The sequence below is a fragment of the Tubulanus polymorphus genome, chromosome 9 (genome assembly GCF_964204645.1).
Source record: "Tubulanus polymorphus chromosome 9, tnTubPoly1.2, whole genome shotgun sequence".
NCBI lineage: Eukaryota > Metazoa > Nemertea > Palaeonemertea > Tubulaniformes > Tubulanidae > Tubulanus > Tubulanus polymorphus.
In genome coordinates, this window is record NC_134033.1 from 395,177 (window position 1) to 420,853 (window position 25,677).

Here is a 25,677-nt window from a genome sequence, read left to right on the forward strand (position 1 = left end):
GACGACGTCACGCCGACCGTTTAAAATTGAAATAGATGATGATTTTACGAGTGTCAAAATTATTTATTTGATTTGAATTTGTAAAAAAATCAAAATGAAATAGACCAGATTTGAAAGCAATAGAAAATTCTATTTCTAGTCTTATGTTACTAATGTTTGATGGAAGTGTTAACAATAGCCACAATATCTCGGCGCGTTCTTCGATTTCTAACGCCTAGATTTTCTAAGACCGAAAAATTCATAAATTTTTCACACAAAAAAAAAATCGGCATACAAATATCAAAATTAGAAATTCTATTTCCTATGATTTTATGCCTGTTCGGGTTTTCGGCGGTTTGGTCGTTTTCTAATTACGAGAAACCAAACACGTAATTTATGTAAGCAAAACAAACTGACGGTGATCTATTAGGACGTGTTTGAAGTGTGTAGGTGTTTGTGTAGTCGGAATGAGCAGCAATTCTCAAACTTTCCCTCCAAATCCTAATTAGCGCGGTTTATAATTGTCAAGTTTTTCCGTTCGGTCAAAATCAAACGCGAATTTTGAAATAAAAATCCGTATAAACTGGAATTAATGAATTAGGTTTAATTAAGACGCGCGAAAGTTTGATTGTTTGTTTGTTTGGTGTTTTGGTTAATTAATTCGTAATTAACCCGGGTAATTAATTGCGACACGAGCGCCCTCCAGCCCTCCAGCCCGCCCGCGTTATCTCGGCCAAATCGTGTGATTTTAGCAATAAATATTCTATAAACTGATTATAACGGTTTACACTTTTTGTGGTTCATCTCCTTAAATAATGATTATTCTGATTATTCTGATTATCATAATCGCGATGTTATTTTAGTGATAATAAACTGAATCCGGACCCGCAGTTTATAGTGTGAATCAGTTTAATGATTATGTCCAATATATCTATTTCCGCTCTCCGGGCTGAGATTCGTTTTACGCTGTGCCCCTTATAAACTCAACAGTCCCGGCACACCTGCCGGGGACAAATCAGGGGCTTGTATTTTGAAGATGTTTTAACGCCCAAAAAAAACACAAATGTTCTCTCACAACAACTCACTCACTCCAACTGGATTCTCAATATCATAGAAATTATCTGAGCAAAATTTCAAATACGAAAGAATCGGGGAAAACATTATTTCACCATCAGAAATCTGAGAAATTTACAATTTCTATTTCGCCACCAAATTCCACGCAAACCTGACGAGCGATCATCTCAAATGTATCCCGAATAAAGCGACCATTTTAAACCGGGTAAAAGAGGATCTCCTAAAAACCACTGGTCCTCGCGGCAACCATAATAATACACACATGGAAACACATTTTATATATACATAATTCTCACGAAAAGTGGGTCAGTAGGTTCAGATAAGAGAGGTCAGTAGGTTCAGATAAGAGAGGTCAGTAGGTAACTGAAGAGGTCAGTAGATTTCGACCTATTTTTCCACTAGTAATCAGGACACAACCGCTCGGACAAACATCGCACCTTGTTTCCAGTTTCCAGTTTTTTGTTTATGACTTTATCCTCCAGATTTTCCAGATGTTTTTCGCGCCGTCCCTCGAAGATTGTTTATACGAGCCGTATAGATGTTATCGGGTTATGTGGAGGGAAGGGGCGTGTGAGTTCGAGAGTCGAGCCCGTCGAGACGTGACAATCTACTCAGCATCTTCCACGGCGAGCTCTGCATCTCGAACCGTTCCTATCGGCGGGATTCTCCGCGGTAAACTCCACGCAAACATTCGCCGCAAACTGTGATTGACACGTTACTTAATTAGCAACGCCCCGTTCTGCGCCGTAGTCTAATCTATGCACGCTGGTTTAATGAGCGGAAACTGTCAGTCAAACTGCGCCGACCAATCACATCCCGTCGCGCTCAGTACGTCACAGCGCGTGATCACCAGGGGCAGGGTTAAATACGCCTCGACTCAGAGGGGGCCCTTTATACGCAGAAAGCACCCAGCAGAGTGGATGTGCATCACTCACATTTACACCGACCAGTCGTATTATTATGGATTATACTTTAGGCAGGGGGACACTGTCTGATTCACATTTAGTAGAGTTAACAACCGCGAAGAGCTCACAGCGAAAAACAACAGGACTGATCCATCAACATATCGGGACGACTGCCGCGACTCAGCACCACCAGCAGCACAGCGCAACCGCTGCTGATCAGACTATCGCCGTATACGCTGACCTACCACCTCAACTAGAACCGCTTCATCGGACCTCGAATACTTCTTATAAACACGCGACTGGACTTATCACCGGTAGTGACATGTTGAACCCGTTCATGGAGACTGCGCATACGGCGCATCTGCCTCCAGGGGCTCTGAAGTTGAGTCCCCCTCATCACATGGGTGACGCAACGGGAGTGAGTTCTCACGCGGCGCAGGTGAACCAGTTCGGGACTCAAGCGAACGGGTACATGACCCATTCTCATCACCCTCACGTAGGGAGTTACGCGGCCAGAGATTTCCTATTGCGACGGGAACATTTCGGACACGATTCGGTGACGAATTCGGCGTCGCATCATCACGGGATGTTCGTACCTTCTACGGCTAGTTTACACGGGCACCACCCGTCGGATCCGACCAGTAATCACGTGCTGTTTCCGGGAATACACGAAGCGGCCACGGCCGGACATCACGCCGGTCCGCATCACGTAAATACGCAATCGGTAAGGTTGAGTTTACCGGGAGCCGAAATGTACGCGCCCAGGAGCGAGCACCAATTCCAGCAGATTTCCAGCCCGAGAAACGACTTCTCGACTCAACACCTAAACATGAATCATCACATGAACCATCACCACATGAACGCCGCTATGAATCATATGAATATGGGACCTCACGGAGTCGGACCGGGCGCGTTTTTCAGGTATATGAGACCGCCGATAAAACAGGAACACTCGTGTTTGTGGATCGATCCAGATATAGACCCGAAAAAACCGTGCAATAAGACATTCACGACGATGCACGAGATTGTGACCCATATAACAGTGGAACACGTCGGGGGACCGGAACAGACTAATCACGCATGCGCGTGGCAGAACTGTCCCCGCGAAGGAAAACCGTTCAAGGCTAAATATAAACTAGTAAATCATATTCGGGTTCACACCGGCGAGAAACCGTTCCCGTGTCCGTTTCCCGGATGTGGAAAAGTATTTGCCAGAAGTGAAAATCTTAAGATACACAAGCGAACGCATACAGGTAGGAGACTTATCAGATTCTTATTCAGGGGGGTAGGGGGTAGGGGGTGGTAGGCGCCCTAACAATCAGTTACCGGTCTCAACCCCACACCAGAGCCATCCACACTGTGAATTATTGAGATTTCAGATAGAATGAGACATCATCATCATCATCATCATCATTCACTACAGCGTGTATTAATATCTCATCTGGTATTTTGTGGTCGCATTGTTTTATCATCAGGTTATCAACATTCATTCCTTGAGTCAGAGGGAGACCAAAACTTGCCTTTCGACGAGTATACTCTGTCCTAAACACTTCACACCGCAGATTATATATATATCTGTGTAAAGTCAGGTTCACTTTTGGGTTGAAGTTGTTCTGAATGTATTTGAGTTTCCACAATGAAACCATCAGATTTCTTATAAATTACTTCAAAATATCCTCTATGAATTGTGCGAAAACTCGCAATATCAATCTGTACACAACTGTTATTGTTTTTTTCCTACACGTTTAGGGTGGAATTATTCCAACCAACTCTAAATGAATAGAAAGAAAATCCACAATATCAATCTAAACAATTTTTATTGTTTGTTCCTAACATTTTGGGTGGAATCCTTCCACACGTATCATCAGAGTTTATTTGAAAAATTTGTAAAACTCTGAATCTGGGTGGAAGGATTCCACCCGAAACGTAAGATAAAAACAATAATAGTTGTTTAAATTGTCATTCTGAATTTATTCTGTCAATGAAATTCATCTGGACTGGAAATAGTCTCAACTCTTTGGGCCCGAAATCTCTGTCGTTATTTAACTATAAAACAAGGAACCACATAGGTACAAAAATCCATATAGATTATAAAAATGATGATGTTTAGGAGGGGGAGGGGGTGCAGTGTCAGTTTATGACACCGGCGACTTAAGTGTCAAATTATCCTATAATAATCCGATCTGTTGATTATGATTCGCTAATGAGCTATTGTTAAATATCGCAGCCATTTTTATTAATCATTATCTGTTTATTATAACGAGGGACGCTTTATCATCATGGATCGTTGCTGATCCTTTGTCTCCTCTACCCCCCAATAAATCCCTCCTCGATATAGCTTAATAATCACTGCCTATCCTTCAATATATATATCATTCGTGTTTAGATATTTCACAAGTTTTTCGAGTCGATTTCGAAAATCACAAGTAAATTTCACCTATTAACCTATATTGGTGTTATAGACTTAATTCAAGATTTTCATATTTTTACTTTTAACATTTTCAAATTTGCAACAAGCGGAAATTTCTATATAAACTACACAAGTGTTCAAATATTGCTTCTCTAACTCGGGCGAATCGGTTTTTTTCCAAGGAATCTTTGCATTCTTTTTTTATAAAATCTTATTTTCGTCAAATTGATTACAAGTTACATTTTCTAAACAATCTCAAAGTCGGATTTTTCTTCGCGCTTTAAATGAATATCTCTAAATTATTATTTTACGAATAATCTAAAACTTGAAAATATTCCAATATGAGCGCGACCAATCGGCATCAAATACATCCAGAATTTGTTAAATTTTCGCTCTAACGACAGCAAAAAAATTGTTCATTGAAAATAATAAACTTCCTATTGATTTTTGAATCACGTATTTGAAGGATTTAAAGACTCGTTTAGTCCCCGAGGCGTCGCGTAGACTTCACTAAATAAAGTCAAATAAATTCTATTAGATTTTTATCTCGCACACATTTCTATGAAGCGAAAATGATTTTTCAATTTTTCAATTCAAACTTTGCCGAAATTATAACTCGAAATATGGCGATACGTTTTCACAAAGTTGTTCAGACAAAAACTGCAGATTCGAATTCGAAATAGATGCTCAATTTTTCACGGACATTCAGATTATCTAATATCACCTGCGACTTTGGTTAAAACCCTCATTTACCAGAAGTCCTTGAAAATGTATGTTGAATTGTCAAAAGTCAAATTCAGACTTGCACTTGCGCGATTGCGCCAGGCTGAACAACCGTTCGATTTCAAGATGACGGGTTAGATAATATTACACATACCGGCTTGGTTTATTGAATGGATGAGATTTTGAAGGGTCGATGGGTTTAAGCGGGTTTAAAGCTACTTTTGAAATTACTCATCTCTCTAATACCACGGGTAGAATATGATGCCCGTATAATCCACGAATTCGCAACACTGTATATCTACACGCCTTATACCAGAATTACTGCAATCTCTTTAATTCTTGAGAATATCTAAAAACTGAAAATTATTTTATATATCGTAGATTTAATAAGAGTAAATATTTTCATTTGATGAAAGGTCGCATTTTAAAACATTTTACAACGCGTGAATTTTTCTGATTCAATTTTGCACGAAATAAAACCCAGTTTCTGTGATAGAAATTAAAACCATTTTCGTCTTCAATTATCATTCAACAAATTTATTTATCGTCATTTATTTCGACTCTGCCTTTTTAAGTTTAATTCCCATTTCAATTGTTAAGCGTTTTGAGTTTCAGTCAGACTATCTCTACAAGTATAATCTATCGTTTAGGTTTTATAAAATATAAAAGTAAAATCGGCCACAAAATTCAAACGATTTAAAATCGCAAATTTTATTTCTAAACGATTAAAATCAAAAGACAAGACTTTCCGACTTTAGAGTAAGAAGTCATTATCAGGTAACGATGATCTCTAGCGAGAGTTTAAAACGTCATCTCATTTCGGTTTTTGACAAATAAAATTTGCATTTAATATTTTAGATTCTGTAAACAGCGGGTTTTAAATGTATAAACTATAATAGTTGAAGAAGTGTTCGGGGGTTATTGAATAAATTCTTGATTTTTCTTTTTACGCTTTCAATTTTGAATGATTTTACGATCCAGTATTTTAAACCGAGAGAACTTATAAGATATTATATTGAGAAGTTGTTTTCTTTTAAATAGTAAAAAAACTTTTTTGAACAAAGTCATCAAAGGATAGATACATATAAAATAAATACATGCTAATGTCCAAATTGAATCCTGTTGAATTTAAGCCGTTTAAGTAAATTCTAATGAAGTGTTCTATTTAATGAGATTTGATATTGAGAAATAAACCGGACGATATTGAGACGATAATGAGATGTTATCAGATTAGATTAAGACGCTGCTAATGCCGTGATTTATTAACGGCGCTATAAAAGGCAGCAGCAGCAGCAGAAGATCTCGTCGTGTCTGAAGGTGAGATCAATTTAACCGGTAAATTAAACAGATAATAGACTGTGACACTGTGTTAGCGTATTACCGCGATAAACGACACGGTTATAGACACCAGCAGCAGCAGCATCAGCAGCAGCATCACAGACTGATAACCGAGATGATTATCACACTAACTGACTGTAATCGTCTTGTAATCGCTGTCGCTATATCGATTACGGAGTCTTTGTCGTGTCTCTGAGTAGTAAAATGATTGTCCTCGGGTTCAATATCGAAGCTTTCTTAATAAAACTGCTGAACTAATAACGAACTCTATGTATATCAGACACGGAACTTTTATTAGATGTAGCGGGGCAAATTGAGGTAGATTTTGAATTAGAAATAAATCAGTAATTATATTCATTTATTTGTTTACAATCAGTATTCTCAAATAGGTAAAGATGTAAGTTCTGAACCAGGTTCAACAGCTCGCTGAGAGTTTAAGAATCTTTGTCGTTCCGCATCATCTAAATTCGAAAATTGAAATCTGATAAAATTCACAACGGCAGCTTAAATATTTCAAACTTGATTTCATTTCTATATTATATCAGTTTATCCTATTTTTCGCTCTTTAAAAGTTAAACCCGATTCAGACTCCTGCGAATTTTAAATAGAGCCGCCGCATTATTACGAATTATCAATAAGATAGGTGTGAATGATAATATGATAATCGTGTTAATCTAGTTGTAATAATTATTGTGAGCCCGAACAGAGTCTCGGACGCCGATATATCCCTCCCGAACCAGACCGTCTGTTAAATATAGCCACCACTTTGTTATTATATTCGCGTTTCTATCGAGCTACGGAGAGAGACTGGAGAAACTCTTTTAATAAACTCGCGCGCGGACGTTTCCGAAGAGTAAATTAAAACTGAGGTTCGGTCCCCTCCTCTTCAATTTCCAGACAATAGACGCGAATTTGCACGCTATCGACGACGTACAAAGAGCTGGCAGCTTTTAGTAGCGTTCAGTGAACCTCCGAGTACAAAATGGTCAAATGCGTTGTCTCTATATGAGAGCGAGTATAATAGCATTTAGCGACATTGTTATAGAACTCGGATCGAAGGCTTTAGTAAAATCTACGACGCTACTACAAGCAGAAGGAATCTTTCCCTCCTTGTCCGCCAGATTAAAACGTGTGAAGTACCCTATCTGATTTCAATGTTTAGAAACCCGCTATTTTATTGTCGCTATGTTCCCGGAGTCAACTTGTAACGACACGGATTACAAGACGATTTAGAATGTGATCTATCCGGGATTAAACCGGCGAGGACACAGACAGACACCTTGTTTAACACCCCCCTCAAAACGCCGCGGATTATCGCCTATTTAAACAGATAAAGAAAATATATTACAATTCAAACCCGTCACATAGAGACCTACACCCCTCGGCTATCGATGTTACACACGGCGCCGTGTCCTAGATTAGAATTGTCACTACTTGTTATAGGCCCTAATTGTCAACTCAGGAATTTCGTTTTTATGATTGGAAACGTTTTTATTTCAGGAACCGCCAGTTCCATAGTCCTGGACTCAGTTCCATAGTTGTGGACTCAATTCCACAGTTAATGAACCCAGTTCCACAGTTACTGAACCCAATTCCACAGTTACTGAACCCAGTTCCACAGTTACTGAACCCATTTCCACAGTAACTGAACCCAGTTCCACTGTAGGTAAATTTGAGAATAGCGACTCGAGTCAGTTTCTTCCATTGCGTGTAAACCTTACAGACACATTTTCAGGATCAGAATAATTTTTCTACGGCGCGAGCTAATCGCTTATGAACTGTTACAACGTGCGAACAACCAGTTATCGGATTTTCGAAGGCATTTTTGTAATTTTCTAAATAGCTCTAAATCAGCCGGGTGAAGAGAGAGAGAGAGTCAGTTGTATCTACCCAGTACAAACCATAGCAACCAGTGTGACACATACACACAATACTTTACAGTGAAGTGTCTCTTAAATCGGCTGTTTCTGTTAGGGTTTATTTTAATCTACTGGGACAACACTTCAGGTGGGATGTAGCCGCAATTTCGAGACCTTCGCAGCCTCTTACGTCATTAGGATAACAAACTTTCTATCGGGGATAACTCCGAACAGCGGTGGAATACGACAACATTTACTTAACGGTTTATGAAGTCTGATGATGTTGAGGGCTGATGGGATGTTGATGACAGTTGTGATGTTTACGAGTTCAAAATTCGAGTTTGTTTTCATCATAAATATTGTCGGTAATTAGTAATCAATGGTTTTACTAATTGAGTCGTTTTAATATAGAGCAAAGCGCGTTCTGTTCATCTGGCGAGCCATAGCAACGGCGCGGTTAGCTATTCTCACTCCACGAGAGTGTTTCATTGCCGTTGATATCGAGCGACTTGTAAAATATACGTTAAATGATCATCAATATTTTTGTAATATAAACAAAATGACGTGAAAATAATGTTGATCTTTTTATATACCACAAAATGTAAATTCGCCAAGCTTATACTGGTAAATGATGGCGGATCAGTAACCGTTATTGTCGTGGCAGTTGGCTAGGTTTGTTTAGTTTTCATTTTCTATAATGGACTGACCTGTGCTAACACAACGCAATATTTCTGAACGGACAATAATGTTGCATCTCAGTTGGAGACGTCACTTCCGATATTTGTTTACAGGGCGGTGCAAAAATATTAGACAGTATAGTACTGATTATACACCACTGAAGAGACTCCTAGAAATTCGATCGAATATTTAGATATGAAAATATTTAGCAACAGACAATAAAGATACCATTTTTCAATGATGATAATGAGTTGTTAAACCCACTACCCATCGCCGAAACCCACAAAGTCTAAAGTATTGATAAAGGCAATCAAAAATAAAAATTCTAAAAGGCAACGTTTCTTTATAGTTGGTTTTGAACTTATTTTAAACTTATTTCAAACATTCAATATGATCAGATGAATTGAGTAAATAATCTATGAGCGTCTTGTGGTTCTGTAAGCTTCACACTCAAGCCGTAGATAGCACTATCCTTTAAAGCATATATACATGATCATATGATTGTCAAACGCCTGAATTTAAAGATGACTAATCGATTAAAAGGCGCCTAATCATAATTCAGGATAAACATTGATTAATGAACGATCACTTCCGGTCGAGATAACCCGGATGTTGGCTCTTTGATGATGGGTTTTTATCTCAAACGACTTTGAAGGAGACAGGATTCGATAGTGTACGTTTAGAATTTAGTTCGTGTGTGGGTAGTGGGTAGAGAGCCGGCCTGTATACAGCTGAATTCAGATAAGAACTGTTTGGTTTGGGGTCTCGGATCCTGTGGCGTTTATGAATTTATAAATCTGTTAATGTGTCATATTTCATCATAGTATTTAGTAAAAATGAATTATTTGTAATTAAGTCGCGTTCAATGAAAATAGATCAATCAAACATCAATATGTTTTTATTGGGGACTATAGGGATATGGGGCTCTTACAGAAGTGACAACTTGAAACTTAATATTGGAACCAACCAAGGACTGTGAATTTCTATATCGGCGAGTTAGGGACCGGGTAATCCCGCTATATCTGTTTCCTATTCTAAATCGACTGTTGATATTTATTATGCGAATTGAAATTAACGAGTCGCATACACAAAGTACGGTAAATATCTCCTAATAGTGAAACTTGTGGTTAACCATTGATTCAATGCAAACAAGTTTAGAGTAAGAAAAAACGATGCGGCGGGAATTTTTTCTGCGAATCTAAATTGTTCTATTAAACGTCAGTTAAATGATTATTAGTAGAGTGTGAATCATCGCGGTTCTGTTGAAGGGAGGCTGACGGAGGCTGCTCTTTATTTTCTGTATATATATATAGCGAGATGTTTTTGTAGTAAACTCTATCTCTCTCACTCTCTATCACTCGAGTCAGTGTTTGTGTGTGTGTGTGATTTAAATGGCTTTGACACCGAGGTTAAAACTATGTGAAAATTAGCTGAAATTTCGTCTATGAAAATAAAACGTTCCTATATCACTCCCTATACATACACATACATCAGACAGAGTTTTAGAGTGATCGCTGGGTCCAGTTCCACAGTTCTGAGTTTAGATTTGACTCATTGAAAATGAACTAACTTTAACTCAGAGTTAATTCTAACTCACAACTGTGGAACTGGGTCCCAGGCCGTTTCTTTAGAGTCAGTATTACTACGGTTTTAGTCTTTCGGGAGTGGTCTGAGTTATGACCCTTGCGGGATGTCCATATCGTTGAAACTTTTGGAAATGGATGCCATATTCCAAACTTCGTTTTAACCTGAGCATGGATCGGAGTTGTCCTAAGCATGGATCGGAGTTGTCCTAAGTACGGAGTCGGTTGAATTAGATTTGCATCGCTGATGAAACAAACGAATCTTTTTATTTTCATTCCAAGGTTCTAATTTTTTTCGCTGATGTTTTTGGTGTCAAAAGCTCAAATATCTCACTGTCTGTTGTAGGGGCGTCTCTCATAGTTTCGCTCGTAATTAGTTTCGACGTTTCGCATCACGATTTGTTTATTATCGTTTTATAATGAACCTATAGGATTTATTTCCTAATAAAATGTTGATTTAGTGAAATATTTCTAGTTTCGAGATGGATACAGTTCTCGGTACTGGCCACCGCAATATAATACACACTGTTCCGAGTTTTGTAAACGTGCCTTTCATTACGGAGGAGGTCGTTCAAGTCTCCCGATAAGGAAGGTCCTCTGAAGACCTCTCAGGGTATCTAACCATCCTCTACTCTGGAGGCTAGGGAGCTAGGGTTATCCTAAACATTCCTGTTAGTTTATTAGTTTATTCCTGTCTGATAAATCTGATAATTAACACGGTTAAAGTAGTGTCTCATACCGGCTGTGAGTGCATAGCTTTATAAATTAAATCACACTTTTTGTATCTATGGGGGGGGGGAGGTTCGGGTGGTTACTGACACACCAGATATAGCTACCGTTCTGTGTAGAATAATTGTCCATTAACGCTTTGAATTCATGCGTAATATTCATAATTAGCAACAACAGAATTTCGTGAAATTTCGTAGATAAAACGTACTGAATTCACCGTCACGCTAGCGTAACGATTGTTACGTCATAAACGCCTCGCTACTACGCGTTCATAAATATCAACAATAACGCTCGTTACAGCGCAACAATTAACTCTTTTCATAATTATCATAGACTTTTGATTATCATGATTATCTTATTGTTAATGCAGTTGTAAAATAGAATAGTTAATTTTAACAAATAGCCTGCTCTCTCTCGCTCTCTCTCTCTGTCTAGTGTTGTGAGGCCGCCAGGAACCCGAGAGTGGTATAGCGGCAGTTCGCTCTAACCGATCAGTACTGACATGGTTTAGACTACCCGGTGCGAAGCTCCGCGGGGGGTTGTCAGCGATTACTTTCGTCCGAATATGATTGACATATGTCGGGGGTAAGAAGTTAGTCCGCCAACGAGTCCAGACCCGGTTTATAGCACTCGGCATACTTTTCTAATTAGTGGAGACCCTGAAAAATAGTGCTAACTGTTTTTCTTTAACTAATTGGGACAATACAGCAGCTAGTTCCACGTGGGTTCAAACTTATAACTTCAAACTCCCAAAGTTACGATGAGTTGAATCAGTGCATTTTCAATATCTCAAACTCTACTAGAGTAAAACCGGGTTCAATAGACCAGAAATATCAGAGTTATTGAAAACTATAGACCAGAAAATCAGAGTTATTGAAAACTACTGTTAATGAATTCTAGATCTAGAACTAATTGATTCGGGAACTAGATCCATCGGTTCAGAAAATGAGATCTTGAAAAATGTTTATAAATCCTGAGCTTAGCGAAATGGCTGCTATTGCTGCTGCTGCTGCTGCTGCTGCTGCTGCTGCTGCTGCTGCTGCTGCTGCTGCTGCTGCTGCTGCTGCTGCTGCTACTAAGTTTGATCTCTCTTTGTTAGAAGAATCAGAAAGCACTGTTGATGACTGGAACTGACTATAGAACAGTTGAGATAATTGCACGTAGCTCAAACTGACTAGAAGTTTAAGTGTTTTAATAGTTATCGGTCTGTTGATATCGATACTCTGTGTAAACTTCGCTCGTACTACAAGCAAGTAATAAATACGTATCTCCAGTATATATCCCATCTGTATCGCACTGGCGCGCGCGCGCATGCGCGTTACTACTGACCGGAAGTCAGCATCTTAAGGGCAAATCGGTGCAAATTATGACGATGCACACACAACCAACCAAACATAAATTCGTAACCGACAGAACGGAACCTACGCGTAAACATTAGAATTCTTTACCGGGTTTTAGTCCTGTTCCGGATAAGGGGGACTAAAACTTATCTCAGAACACGAATCACTTGGGAAATATAATTCAAAATTCGTATCTGATTTATCCTCTATGAGTTAGGAGTTTATTCAAGACGTTTCGACTTGATCCTAACAGTCATCTTCAGCAATAAACCTTACACGTTTTGAGTATTACCGAATTATCATAGTTTCATCACGCGTTTCATCAATATTTGATTATAGTTGATTTATATTGACAATTCTGAAATTCTGATCTCTGAAAACCTCTTCGGATTATCGGCTGCTCGTTGGTAGTCTCGCTAAATCCGCCGTCGTTAGGCCGGCTAGAGCGGAATGTCAAGGTCGTATCAATGGCGGATCGCGTGCTGTCAGTCAGTCGGAGAGTTTGTATTATTATTTTTTTCCTATATAAAACGAGGAAGTCGGGAATTTATTTCACACCATATGTGACAGCGCGTTATCGAGGCGTTCATTATTTCAATGTGTTCTGGCGTTAAAAGCTCTCTGTGCGACACAATACGTTTCTATTTTAACTCTTTATATCGTTGTGACTGGTACTGACAGACTGACTGAGTGTGTGTCACGCCGCTCATTTCTATAAACTAACAGCACTTTCTATTTTCATTTTTTATGTAAATTTCTAGGTCTCCTTTCTTGCGCCTATGGGTAGGAAATATATTTTCTGAACTACACGTATTAGGTCAGAGCAGCCTTTCTACCCATATTTCCTAGCTCTAAGCCGTTTGAAGACTTTTTAATGTAGATTTCTAAGCATTCATACTGATTGGCTTAAGTGCTCCTTTAACCTAGTACACAAATAAGAACTGCCTTTTTATCCCTATTTCTTCACTAGACGATTTAAAACTGACTTTCCCTTTTTTCCAATAGCAAATTTCTAGACCTTCTTACCTAATAGGCGAAAATATCATTTCTTTTTTAACCTAGAAAATGTAGGATGAATATGAAGCCTCTCCGTGTTCGTTCTCTCGAGAGGTAACACGGTTCAAAAAATCAGTTAAAATGTGTTTAGAGTATAGAATATGTTGCTTATATTATGCGTACTTATTGCGGTCGTGTCAGAATCCGATGTCAAAAATGCATCGGCCTCCGCGCGGGGTGGGCTACACGGTGCCTGCTACTGTACGTCTAAAACGGAAATTCGAAACCGAAACGAACTTCTAGCCTCCCCTCTGCGCTGTCAAATCGAATGTAAACAGGACTAAAACCCGGCAGTACGTGTTTAACATAACACATATTACTTAAACCTGTCATCGGTGCAGAGATTAGAATACAGATCGACAGATCGCCATATCAACAAAAACTTAATCAGTTCTAATCAATATTCGCGCTCATGTCAAATTCAGTCCGTACCCTCAGTCCAATTCCGTATTTATATGGTGGCGCTAGTGGTCAGGAATGTTCGCAATGACCCTAACGCACTTGTTGACTGCAGTAGTGTAATGAATAGTATGACTGATAACACGCGTATTATTAGATATATCTCCATCAAGGACACTTGTCGCACTAGTTGATTTAATCATTTACAATCTAAACCTGTTTGAATCGCTCTAACTAAACCCCGAGTTTATCATAGGAACTACGTAGCTGATTTTGTCCAAAAACTTTTCTTCCAAAATTGCTTGCGAACTTCTAAAAACTGGCTAAAGTTTCGAAATTGAGTTCGGTTCAGAGTTGAACGGACAAATCGTAGTGAATTTACGGGTTGGTCTCGAACCTTCCGGATAGTGTGCGTGTTAGTCTATCACAGCTATAGAGTATGAATTGATTGTTCTAATATAAAGCATTCACGTTTTAATTCTCTGCTCTCTCTCCGTCAGATTGGCTTCATCATACTCAAACTATGCGTGCAATTTACACATATCAGCTCTTTATATAAACATCTTCTATACTATACATGTACACCACTCTCCATCATATAGACTGACATAGTCTAAATCCCCCTATGACATCATCATCTCAATGTAGTCTACAGACCTTTTTTCGTAAATATGACCGCCCCCTATTATATCGTTAAGGAAAATCACGATTAAGCTAACAATAACAGACCCGGCAGTTATAGAAATGAACTGATTACAGATTTGATTGCAGTTTACAAAAGTGACCCGGCCGATTAGGAGAAACAAGGTATCATTATCTAGCCCAGTATAAGGTCTGTACGCCTGATGATGGCTAATAGTGTTTAACCGAAAACGTTTGCTCAAAATATATAAACTCTTCTATTCAAGAATTTCTCATCTTTGACAGAAGCATTGTGGGATTTCTCTCGTCGTAGCCCAGTATAAGTCATAAGTTTAACGAAGCCCCGGATAGAAACTCGGGACGTGGACCCACTCACTCACTCGCTCGCTGAGTGTGGTGAGAACCGGTCCAATCCGTGTCTAAATCTATCAAACTAATGTAGCTAATTTGTATACAAGACGAATTCAATGGTTTTTGACGACGGTTTAAATGCTTCAGAGTAAAATCAGCCGGTTCTCCATCGGTTGCCATCTGCTTGGTGAATCCCGATAAACAATCAACCGGGCCACATTTTATATTTTAAAATTCACGATTTTATTGTAAACGATGAATTTTAAAAATATCGTGCGCGATTGCGTTTTTCAACAACGGGACCCGACAACAACTCGAGAATTAAATTCGATCCTATTCGACTGGTAGATTGTATCTCTATTAAACGCTGTTTACGTCGACAATACGTTCAACGCTATTTAAAACTAACTTGTTCGAACACGTGATTAAAACGAGTGCCATTATTGTCGTGACGTCACACACACACAGTAGCGGCGAAATACTAGAAATAACTATTAGAATTTTTTTTGTTGTTGCTTTTTCAACAAAACTTCTCTTTCGGAGAATGGAGTTTGAAAGACGAACCGTAAGCGACTGATAACGAGTGTTTTGATAGGTTGGTGTTCGGTAGGCTCGCTATTAATGCCTACGCGAGCATGTAATACGCGACAAGAAACCCTTTTTATAAAAGTGCCCTCCATAAAAACGTTCGACAAAAAGCTTTAGAAACATTATAGGTTTTAGGAGTTCATAAAAGCGAATAGGGACTATTGTGACGATGTCAGTTTTATAGCGAGTGTTCGGAGCCCTGTTTATATTCGCGAATAGAATTTTACAAGCACTTTACTTTACAATACGATATTCTATATGATATATGGGTTTTAGATATTTTAAGTTTCGCTCGTCGTAAAACGCTTGAAGCCAAACTTAGCTTTACATCAACTAAACAATTATTGATTAGTGATTATGGCTTTATGAGTACGGGGGGAGGGGGTGTTAGGTAGGTAGGTGTCAAGATCGTAAAATATTTTGTTTACATGAATTCAGTCTAGATATCATAAGGAACCAGTTGACACCTTCTAGTCGTCGTAGCGGGGGTTCCTCTTTGATCCCAAGTGATATCAAAATTTTTGAAAAATATCCTAAGTTGAATGTTTGCCTCTAATTCGACCCCTGGTAGGATACGATACGGTTATATATGATTATCGGATGTAGACTGGATTTATCAAAACTTATAAGGAATTTTGGTTCCGCTGAATTGTTCAAGAGTTGGAATCATAATTTCATTTTTGTAAGTGAAATTCTGTAATCTATCGCAACCGATACAATCATCCATATTGCGATTCCGTTAAGACCTGTTACTAAAAAAAAATATTACTTGACGAATTCTTTATGCAAATATTTTGTCTAAATTAAAGTCGGACTTATGTTGACCCAACCAGTTCAATATAAATATAGGCCTGACTTACAGACCCCGCTGCACCGAATAACCCTGAACTTCTGTTAACTAGGTATATGTGTAATATATAATCCATTTCACGACTATTGACCAACACCGCCACCGCCGCGGTGGCAAATTAAACCTCAACAATGAATCGACGCTTACAAGTGTCGCGCAGCAACAACGGGGCTACTTCCGGTCAGTCGTAATTACCGACTCCTTTCTACAAATGATATCGGCGACCTTGAGATGAAATTTGCATATTCGAGGAGTTTCTGCGTTTATTCCCGAAATCAATTCAACCATTTCAGACATTTATTCATTAACCCGTGATGATATTGAGTTTAGAGAGAGAGATTAAATTATCACACGTTGTCACGTGGTCAGTGTTTAGTACGGGTCCGTTAATTTCATTGTCCGTCCAAAAATATTATGACATTTATTGTAAATGCAAAATAAGTGCCCGAATCTCACGCCCTCTTTTGGGGATTTGTCAAATCGTTACTTGATCTGGTAAATGATTGATTCATTAAGCCATTTGTCTGGCAATAATCAGTGACGTAACTTCAAAAACATAGTGCCCGTGTCTAATCCCATCCGGGCTGGTAACGGGTGTTAGAGGCACCCCATGGTGTGTCTGGGCCCCCCCTAGGTGTGTTTGGGCCCCTTCGGTGAGTCTGGACCCCTAGGTGTGTCTGGGGCACCCCTGTGGTCAGTTGCTGTCACTGGCCAAGCAAAATGGGCTGTAAATATCAAATTTTCATCATTGAATAATGCAGACAGTGATTTTGAGGTCTTCCATCTATGGATGTCATTTCAAAATTTGAATTTAGCGGAAAACAATTTTTGTTTGTGCGCAAAAGATTCGCAAATTTCAGCGTCATTTTGTAGTTTGCGACACTGGTTTTTGTATTCTAAAAACCAGCCGTCCAAATCGCCAGTAGAATCGGTGCGAATTCAATAAATAGATTCGAATTTGAAAATAACGGTCGACCTGCTGTTACCACGCGACAGGTCAAACGAGATGAAAAATGAAATGCGGGACCCGAAACGGACAAAAGCCCGACCGATACGGTCCAAGAGGGAATAATAGTTCTCGGTGATACGGTCCAAGAGGGAACAATAGTTCTCGGTGATACGGTCTACTCGAGGTCCATTCGAGGGGCGCCGCGAGAGTAACACGTTTTTTTTAACACGGTGATTTCACTCGTAAACGCGCTCTTTCAAACGCGTCCAAAACTTTGTTCGAAGTCACGTCCGAACAGTAAGCAGCAGCCGGTCTGTGTGTGGCCCTCTGGACCATACGGCCCCTGGACCCCCCTACCGTCTGTAGAATCGCTAATACCGAACAGCCGTTGATTACGGTGCCCCGTGGCGCCCACATCTATATCCACCAGATGGAGCCACTTGACGCTATAGTCGTCGACAATACTCGATTTATCGATATTGAAAAGACGACCATCTGTGTGACTGGGGTTGGCTAAATTACTATTGTCAGTCCTGGGGTATCATACGGAGGATCTCACCAGGGGGCGACACATACCACGACGTTTCACTTTCGTTGTTTTCATCGCTGCTCCGAGGAGGATTCACTATATCAGAGATTCCTCTCGGGATTCCCCTCTACAGAGATTCTGTCTCTACAGAGATTCTTCTCTCTACAGGGATTCTCTCTCTCTACAGGGATTCCCCTCTACGGGGATCCTCTTTCTACAGGGATTCCCCATCTACAGAGATTCCCCTCTACAGGGATTCCCCATCTACGGGGATCCCCTATACATGGATTCCTCTCTACAGAGATTCTCTCTCTACAGGGATTCCCCATCTACGGGGATCCCCTATACATGGATTCCTCTCTACAGAGATTCTCTTTCTACAGGGATTCCTCTCTACAGAGATTCTCTCTCTACAGGGATTCCTCTCTACAGAGATTCTCTCTCTACAGGGATTCCTCTCTACAGAGATTCTCTCTCTACAAGGATTGCTCTCTACAGAGATTCTCTCTCTACAAGGATTCCCTCTACACGGATTCCCCTCTACATGCTGTTACAATGAGAACAGATTTATCGATTAATCATTCTTTACCAAATATGGACAGAACTAAACGGCCTATTTGAATATTTTATCAGCTGTTTATTTCGATACTTTATTCATTATCGAAAACAACGTTTTTTGTTTTGTGTTTTTGTATCAAAAGAACAATAATCGAATCGCATTTGTCAGTTCAGATTAGTTTGAATAGATATCTGTATCGCGCGCTATTTGTCCAGATTTACTAAACTCAAATAACTAACTATGAATATTGCGTTGTTTATGGCAGGCAGGCAGGCAGGCAGGCAGGCGGGAGCCTGTATGGGCCTGCAGGAGCCCGTAGGAGCCCCATGCTGCGTGGAATCAGAACCGATGATAAATCTGTTCACACAGAATTCAACAATCGTTTATGAAATGTTTTTTCTATTCTCGTGAACAAAAGACGTTTGCATTGTGTAACAAAATCGGAACAAATTGTATTTTATTAGAATGTAGAATCAGGTTGTTTATTCGCCGTTTTTTATAACTCATATTTATATCCGTTTTATTTGAATATTTGATATTTGCTGTTTTTTTCTATACAATTCGATGATATAGAGTCTTTTATGTTGGGCAGATTTTTGAATCAGAGTTAGGTCGATTGAAAAAAACAATTACAATTCAACAACTGGATCTAGAATCAAATTAAAAGCAAGGTCGCGTTTCGCTCTTTGAAAATTCACGCGTAAAAACGAGAGAGCATTTCTACTCAACGTAGTTTGCGCCTAAAATTTCGATTAAGATTTTGATATTGCAAAATATTTTCAAGAATTTCAATCATATAAATAATCTTTTCAAATTCTATAAAGAATTCTGTAAACATGTTTCGCGGGAAGAATATAGAGAAATCTCTACCAGAAACCGAGTCGCCCCCTACCTCCCTCCCTCCACCCCTCAGCCCCCTTCCCTCCACACGATATGTCAGGAAATTAGCGGGACTCGAATGCGAGATATTTATGTTAATTTTTTATTCTATACCACCGCAGCAGCAGCAGCAGCAGCAGCATCGCCTAGGAAACGAAAATCAGTTACGATTTATATTCAAACAATTAATATAAATCAACAGGAAATAGTGATTGACAGACGAGCGACTGCGTGTAACGGGCACTGAGCGGGCACTGACTCTCACCGAGCTCCATATTTGAATATGAATTCATATTTCATTATTTATTCGCATTGATGACAGCAGCAGCAGCGATAGCGACACATGTCACCCCAACACTTACTGTGTACGTCTGATTATAGAACAGATTATTATTATTATTATTATTATTATTATTATTATTATTATTATTATTATTATTATTATTATTATTATTATTATTATTATTATGATAATTTCACGCTATGATGAACATATGAATTGATTTCATTTATAATGAGGAAATGGACGATCGTGATTTTAACGGTTTTAAAGTATAAATTATTGAATTTAAAACGATTTATGAAATTCCGAATATCATATTTTTTCTGTGAACACAATTAAATTCTACAAATCGCGGGCAAAGTGTGTGATATTTCACTATCGAGGTTTAGAGACGCATCATACAGATAATAAACACTGATGTTCTATTATGAAATGTAATTTTGAAACCAAAAGAATTTCCTTGAATTCACAGATCGCAGAACGCGCGTGCGCGGTTCCGTAATCCTACCATCGTAATGTCCGACTAAGATGTATGATAAATGTATTTGTAATAATCTCCTTCGATTTCGCCCATTTCTCCTGAGCAAAAAAATATCTTTTCACCTTTCAATGAAATTATTACAAAACGTTTGATAGTATTATGTAGCTATATCATTTTGAATTAGATATACCAATCTCAATATAGATGACCAGCTTCATTAGATATTTATATCGCTTAGATATACCAATCTCATTACGTTTATACATGTACACTAAAAATCCGCACTGAATGATATATCAATCTCAATACGGGTTTCTGATATATCGATATCATTGTGCTTACAAATCTCATTAAATGTTTACCTATTATGAATATTTCCAGCTATATTTCGAGCTGACGAGTGCGCAATTTATATCTTAATATCTCAATATCTCGATACAAAAAAATCGAATCTCAATTTTTTATTTTGTCCGTGATATATTAATATGATTTTCTGAGAGTTTCTAATAAACAATCATCACATCGGAACCACCTGACATCATCACCAGGTGCGCGTAGACGTGTGAGACACACGTGTGTGTCAAACGCGAACAAATATTTAATAAACTACAAGAGAACAAATAAAACATATTGAGAGTAGTTAACGATACATCCAACTATCATCGTCATCTTCATCGTCTGCTCGTATCGATCACAGCTCAGCGAGTATCGGTAAATATATCGCCTATTCAATCTCTGTTTGTTATCCTATCGGAAAAGGCGTCTAATATCGCAGCACTTTGACGTCCCCCCTCCGAGTGATAGTTCACGCGATCGCTGATTAAAAATCAAAATATCCGCGGCGCCCGGTGAATGTTAAATATCACTTTCGAGCGTTTTTTGAATTTTATTTCCCTCGTGAGTTGAAATGAAATACGGGACGAAATTGATCATTTTAATATAGATTGATCAATCGCACTAGGAGCCATCCACTTCAATCGGAGCTAACCCACTTCAATCTCATCAATTCGCTGTGATTTTTAATTCGGGAATTGATTTCATCGAATAACGACAAATATTTACCCAAAGTTTTCGAAAAGAGTTTCATAATATTTCAACGCGTGACGGCGTTAAAACTCGATCCTAATTTCACGAAAACGTTAAACATGAATTTAGTGTTTAATCGCTAATTGTTTCTTCATAGTTTCATCTTTTTACCGAGGCCGATAATTCAAACTAAACCATTTTAAGCTTAATTTGAATCGTGATTTATCCGCACAGAAATCGTTTTAGGAATTTTATATTGTAACTTTAAAATCAGAGCCTAAACAGAGTCAAAATCGAATAACTAAATTTCATAAATTCTCAAATATTTCTCGTCACTATTTTACGAAATCAAGTAACACAATATTTTCCTATTTTCCGGAATATTTCGATTCTATTTTTCGTTTGCTAAAGAGAGAAATATTAGCGAATTTCTGCTAGTATTCTATTGCGAATCAGTGCAAGCTCACTGAGACCCGGTCGGTGCGGGCCGGCGACCAAACGCGGTGCCTTACCCGGAACCCACTCAATCAGAAAATATTTTGACAACACGGCCGCACTCGAAATTAATAACCCAACTAATTAATTTCGTTAATTACTGGTAATTGTCGGGTTAGCGTCGCGGCGGACATCATTTGTCACCGGGCTAATTATAGGGTGCATAGCAACCTACGCGCACTTTCCTATCGCATTGTTGTAACTCGAAATAGAGGCCGTAGCCTCGGTCTGTTGTAGCCCGGTGTCCCCCTGTAGAGAACTAACAGATGCTGGACTTGCTGGAGGTCCGCAGGAATATACCTCCCTCCCTACCCAGAACTCTCCCGCCGGCGGTCGCGCAGAGACAAACAACTAAAACCATTATTACTCAGAAACTCGGCACAAAAACATCAATCTCTCGATTCGGTTTGAAGTCGGAAAATTCTGTAATGAATTCTATAAATTCTGATTTTGCGAAACAGCAAATTTTTTCACGGTGATTTGATTCGCAAAATGTAATAATTACTTCGAATTCGAGTTCGAATTCAATATTTCAATCTGATAATATAGCTGGGTTTTTGAGAGCACATCTGCCGAGGTTGGTATGCGATGGACTCGGGAGGGGGCCCCAGAACCGGCGACACCATCAAAGCTATTGGCGTTACATGCTACATTAAACTGGTAGGGTCCACCTGGGAGCAAACCTTTCAAAATAAATCCCACTCGAAACTCGCAAAAAATCTGTCGCACCATATTTTCACTGATTGATACTATTGTTATCGGTGTTTAAGATAATCCGCTAATCCGATATAAAGTTTGTGATAATCCGTCAAATTCGTAGCCGATATTCTACCGGCTAATTGTGTCGCATTGTTTGTCAGCATCATCTCGTTTAGCTGCGGGAGATCTCGTATCGGGCGAGACTTTGCCCGCGAGCTATGGATGAATGCGAAATGACCCCTCGGGATGATCAGTCGCTTACCGCAGGCTGTTTCTACACCCAGTCAAACACAAACAAAGCTTACATTTTGGAAGTTAGTTCCCGTTCGATATTTTTCGATTTTTATAAACTCAAAGCGGCGGCTTATGTCGCTACATTTTTACCGATAAAGTCGTCTTAATTTGTAATGTAATTCACTGTTAGTTTGATAAATCAGTATTCTTGGTAATTCTAGCTCGAGGAAATATTTTAGATTAATTTTTTTCAACTTCATATTATACAGGGTATTGGCCTATATTGCCGCTGAAAGCCTATATTTTACCAAATAGATAACAGGATCAATCCCTATTTCAAGATAGGAAAGCCTATATTCTGAATGGGTTTGACTGTACAGTATTTGACGCTGTCTCGCTATGATACAGGTATTAAAATCCTACTTCTGCTGCCTGTACGGAACGGATACAGACCTCAGTATGAAACTATGCCAGCTATTCGGCCCACCCTGAGATCCTGTTTGTCTAAGATGGTGATAATTTCTGATAATTCACTTACGAATGAATGTCGGTATGTGAATTGTTTGCCGGAATCGAATTTCTACCTAAGTTGACTCTAAAAACAATCCGCACACAGTTAGAGTGTACCCTGGCATGCGAACCGAGCACTTTTTCCCTTATTGACATTTTTTCATGTACTTCTAAAACACAAAACACGTGTCGAATTTTATTTCTCACAATCCGCGGTTCGTTTTTTAATTTTAAAAATGCAAAACTTTTCATTTTGATATCTATAATTGTTTCACAGAAAATCTAAACATTTCACTGAAATGTCGATTAACTTTGCTGAAAGGTATTCAAATTGATAAAGTTAAAAAATCTTTTGGTTATTCCTGAGATTTCATTCCTCACAATCGGCGGTTCGTTTTTGAAATAAATCAGAAAATGCGAATTCCACACCGAAATATCGATAATTTAAAGAATCTTAACATTTCACTGAAATATCTATAATTCTTTAGCCCTTGACTTATTTAGATTGATTACGTCTTAAAGCTTTTAGTTATTCCTGTAATTTCAAACTATTTCGGTATTTTTTTTCTGCTGACTGTAAATTTTCTGACTGACGTTTGATGAGAAGTTTTGAGTAGATGTTGAGTGGAGTTTGCACAGACTAACAGGAAGTAAACAGCTCTCACGCTGAGTTAACTGACAGGATATCACATGTTTTTTAAAGTTCACCTGCGCATGCGTGTACCGACGATGAACCGATTGACTAAATATATGTATATTAACATATACAAACATCCGGTCACGTGCTCTCATTTACATGCACGTTTGACGGTTAATAACGTATAAACTTTTTCATTGGCCACAATTGAGTTAATTTTGTTTAAACCAACAGGACACTGGGAACTGATTCTTACAAACTATTAAAATAAATTATTTTAGAGCCCGGCACATCCCAGGTTTCTGATCCAAACAAATATTTCCATGATTCTATCGGTGGGGGGAAGTTCATAATTTCTTTAGGAAATTCCCTAAAATTTATTTTGGGCAAACAGTTCATTCATGAATTAAGATCTTGAATTTTTATTTCATTTTGTCTCAAACAAATTGACGATTTTTATACTTCAACTAATCCGTCGTATATTTATCTCGTATGATTTCAGGTGAAAAGCCGTTTAAATGTGAATTCGAAGGCTGCGATCGTCGTTTCGCCAACAGTTCGGACAGGAAGAAACACATGCACGTTCACACGTCCGATAAACCCTATAATTGTAAAATCCGCGGCTGCGATAAAAGTTACACTCATCCCAGTTCGTTGCGTAAACATATGAAAGTCCACTGTAAATCTCCTCCTCCGTCGAATACAAACTACGACTCGTCATCCAGCGGGGACGAAGCGTCGTCGCCTATATCAGCTACGGCTCAATCACCACCTCCACCGACTAGTACGTCACTTCCGCCACCGTCGATGACGTCATCTCAGGCTGCCGCCGCGCAACAATCGTCGACGGCGAATTCGCATAGTACGTCACATCCGGCCAATTTAAGCGAGTGGTATGTTTGTCAGAGTGCGGCGGGTATGCCAACGCCCCCTAGTAACGATCATTCGCCGATCGGTTTGAACTCTCATCATCACCATCATCATCATCAGCTGATGAAATCGGAGATTTTAAGTCATCATCCTCATCATCCGACTCTACATCACCCGCATCCGGCTGCAGTAGCGCAATTCTGACTAGGACACAATAATAATAACAATCATCCGTCTGCTAATTATCATAAACATTCGTGAATCACAGCGACCTTGACCGCACGAACACGTGACTTCAGTCGTGTCGTATCGATCACTTCCGGTACGTGGTTCGACCTCGACCGCGGAAGGATATGTCAGAGTAATGTATGTGTAAATAGATTTTTTGTGTAAATGTAAATTTTGTAAAAAGAGAGTAAAAAATATATAACATTGATAAAATTGTGGGGTTAAAGAAAAAGAGTATTTAATATTTTAGAAGCGCGAACATGTTAAATAAAGTCTAGAATAGGAATTGATTCTATTCAGATAAAGAGCGCTTTAAAACATATCAATATCGGGCATAATTTCATGGTTGAAATATTGAAATATTTCAGTATAGAAAATTTCTCTATCGAGGCTGAGACGTAGGCACATCCGGTTTAGGGTCCTATGATCTAGGAATTTTAGGGCTCTACCGTATAATTATGAGGGTCTTGTTTTTAGGGTCCTAAACGATTCTTCCGATATCACTATTCGTTATTGACAATCAACGTAGGTTTAGCAGGTTTTAAAATATGCGTTTAATGCCGAGGTATATGGGTATGAACTCTTTACTAGCCAAGTTAATCCCTCGTTTAATCTATAGATTTAGAAATTTTTCATTTTAAATGAAAATTACTTTTTCCGTTAAACCTCAAAATCCGTATCGCAACAATTTTTGTCAAATAATGAATCAGTCAGAATCACAATATCAGTGATGAAACAATGTATGTAAAATCCAACACTATTTTGAAAGACTAAACCGTTTGTAAAAAATTTCC

The 25,677-nt window shown here is 38.8% G+C and overlaps 1 protein-coding gene across 1 annotated transcript; it reads left to right on the forward strand.

Moving 5' to 3' along the window:
• Positions 1-2,280: 2,280 nt before the first annotated feature.
• Positions 2,281-24,859, forward strand: LOC141911167 (zinc finger protein ZIC 1-like). The gene is made up of 2 exons (XM_074802142.1): positions 2,281-3,211; positions 24,288-24,859. Exons 1-2 carry the CDS (start codon positions 2,281-2,283, stop codon positions 24,857-24,859), a joined length of 1,503 nt encoding a protein of 500 aa, XP_074658243.1.
• The last annotated feature ends 818 nt before the right edge of the window (positions 24,860-25,677 follow it).